The following is a 1335-nucleotide window of genomic DNA, read 5'->3' as shown; positions in this document are numbered from 1 at the left end:
AAAACCAAGCACAATAAAAAGAAATAGAAAAATGAACTTTATTGTTTTAAGTTTGTTTTTTACAAATAAAAAAATCACAATCCAAAAAAAAATAAACTGTTTTTACGAAAGATCAAGTCTCAAATTTGAGAGATTAATGCACTTTGATAAAGCAGAACCTAAGCCTGATGCACCTTCATCACCAATTCCATTTTCACTTTTTAAATATTAAAGAAAAAATATATAATTAATGAGTTATTGAGAAGGAAAATATGAAGAAAAAATATGAAATAATAAAATCGATTAATAAATAATAAAAGCAAAAGTTCAAAATAAAATAATGATTTAAATTAAAAAAGGAAGAAGAAAAAAAAGCAAGCACAATAAAAAGAAAAAGAAAAAAGAACTTTATTATTTTTAATTAGTTTTTTTTAGTTAAAAATATCACAATCCAAAAAAAATAAACTGTTTTTACGAAAGTTCAAGTCTCAAATTTGAGAGATTAATACACTTTGCTAAAGCAGAACCTAAGCCTGATGCACCATCATCACCAATTTAATTGTAGCTTTTTAAATATTAAAGAAAAAATATAATTAATTAGTTAATGAGAAGGAAAATATAGAAAAAAAATATGAAATAATAAAATTGATTAATTAATAATAAAAGCAAAAGTTCAAAATAAAATTATGAGTTAAATTAAAAAAGGAAGAAGAAAAAAAACCAAGCACAATAAAAAGAAAAAGAAATATTAACTTTATTGTTTTAAGTTTGTTTTAAAAATAAAAATATCACAATCCAAAAAAAATAAACTGTTTTTACGCAAGTTCAAGTCTCAAATTTGAGAGATTAATGCACTTTGCTAAAGCAGAACCTAAGCCTGATGCACCTTCATCACCAATTCCATTTTTACTTTTTAAATATTAAAGAAAAAATATATAATTAATGAGTTATTGAGAAGGAAAATATGAAGAAAAATTATGAAATAATAAAATTGATTAATTTATAATAAAAGCAAAAGTTCAAAATAAAATAATTAGTTAAATTAAAAAATGAAGAAGAAAAAAAAGCAGCACAATAAAAAGAAAAATAAAAATGAAATTTATTGTTTTAAGTTTGTTTTTACAAATAAAAAAATCACAATCCAAAAAAATAAACTTTTTTTACTGAAGTTAAAGTGTCAAATTTGAGAGATTAATGCATTTTGCTAAAGCAGAAACTAAACCTGATACACCTTCATCACCAATTTTATTGGAGCTTTTTAAATATTGAAGAAAAAATATATAATTAATGAATTATTGAGAAGGGAAAATATGAAGAAAAAATATGAAATGATAAAAGTGATTAATTAATAATAAA

The 1335-nt window shown here is 20.8% G+C and overlaps 1 protein-coding gene across 1 annotated transcript in view; it reads right to left on the bottom strand. All coding sequences in view use genetic code 6, as the record gives it.

The window, feature by feature from the left end:
- Positions 1–1335, bottom strand: part of TTHERM_001031291 (cyclic nucleotide-binding domain protein, putative) — a gene marked incomplete at both ends in the record, with an annotated part of 5210 nt that overhangs the window by 2087 nt on the left and 1788 nt on the right. The window contains 4 exons of the mRNA XM_012796671.1: positions 107–196; positions 455–544; positions 799–888; positions 1144–1233. Coding sequence (XP_012652125.1) covers positions 107–196; positions 455–544; positions 799–888; positions 1144–1233 — 360 coding nt within the window. The remainder of the gene's footprint in view (positions 1–106; positions 197–454; positions 545–798; positions 889–1143; positions 1234–1335) is intronic.

The sequence above is a fragment of the Tetrahymena thermophila genome (genome assembly GCF_000189635.1).
Source record: "Tetrahymena thermophila SB210 genomic scaffold scf_8254711, whole genome shotgun sequence".
In the NCBI taxonomy this organism is placed as follows: domain Eukaryota; phylum Ciliophora; class Oligohymenophorea; order Hymenostomatida; family Tetrahymenidae; genus Tetrahymena; species Tetrahymena thermophila.
This window is presented reverse-complemented; position numbering and strand designations above follow the sequence as displayed.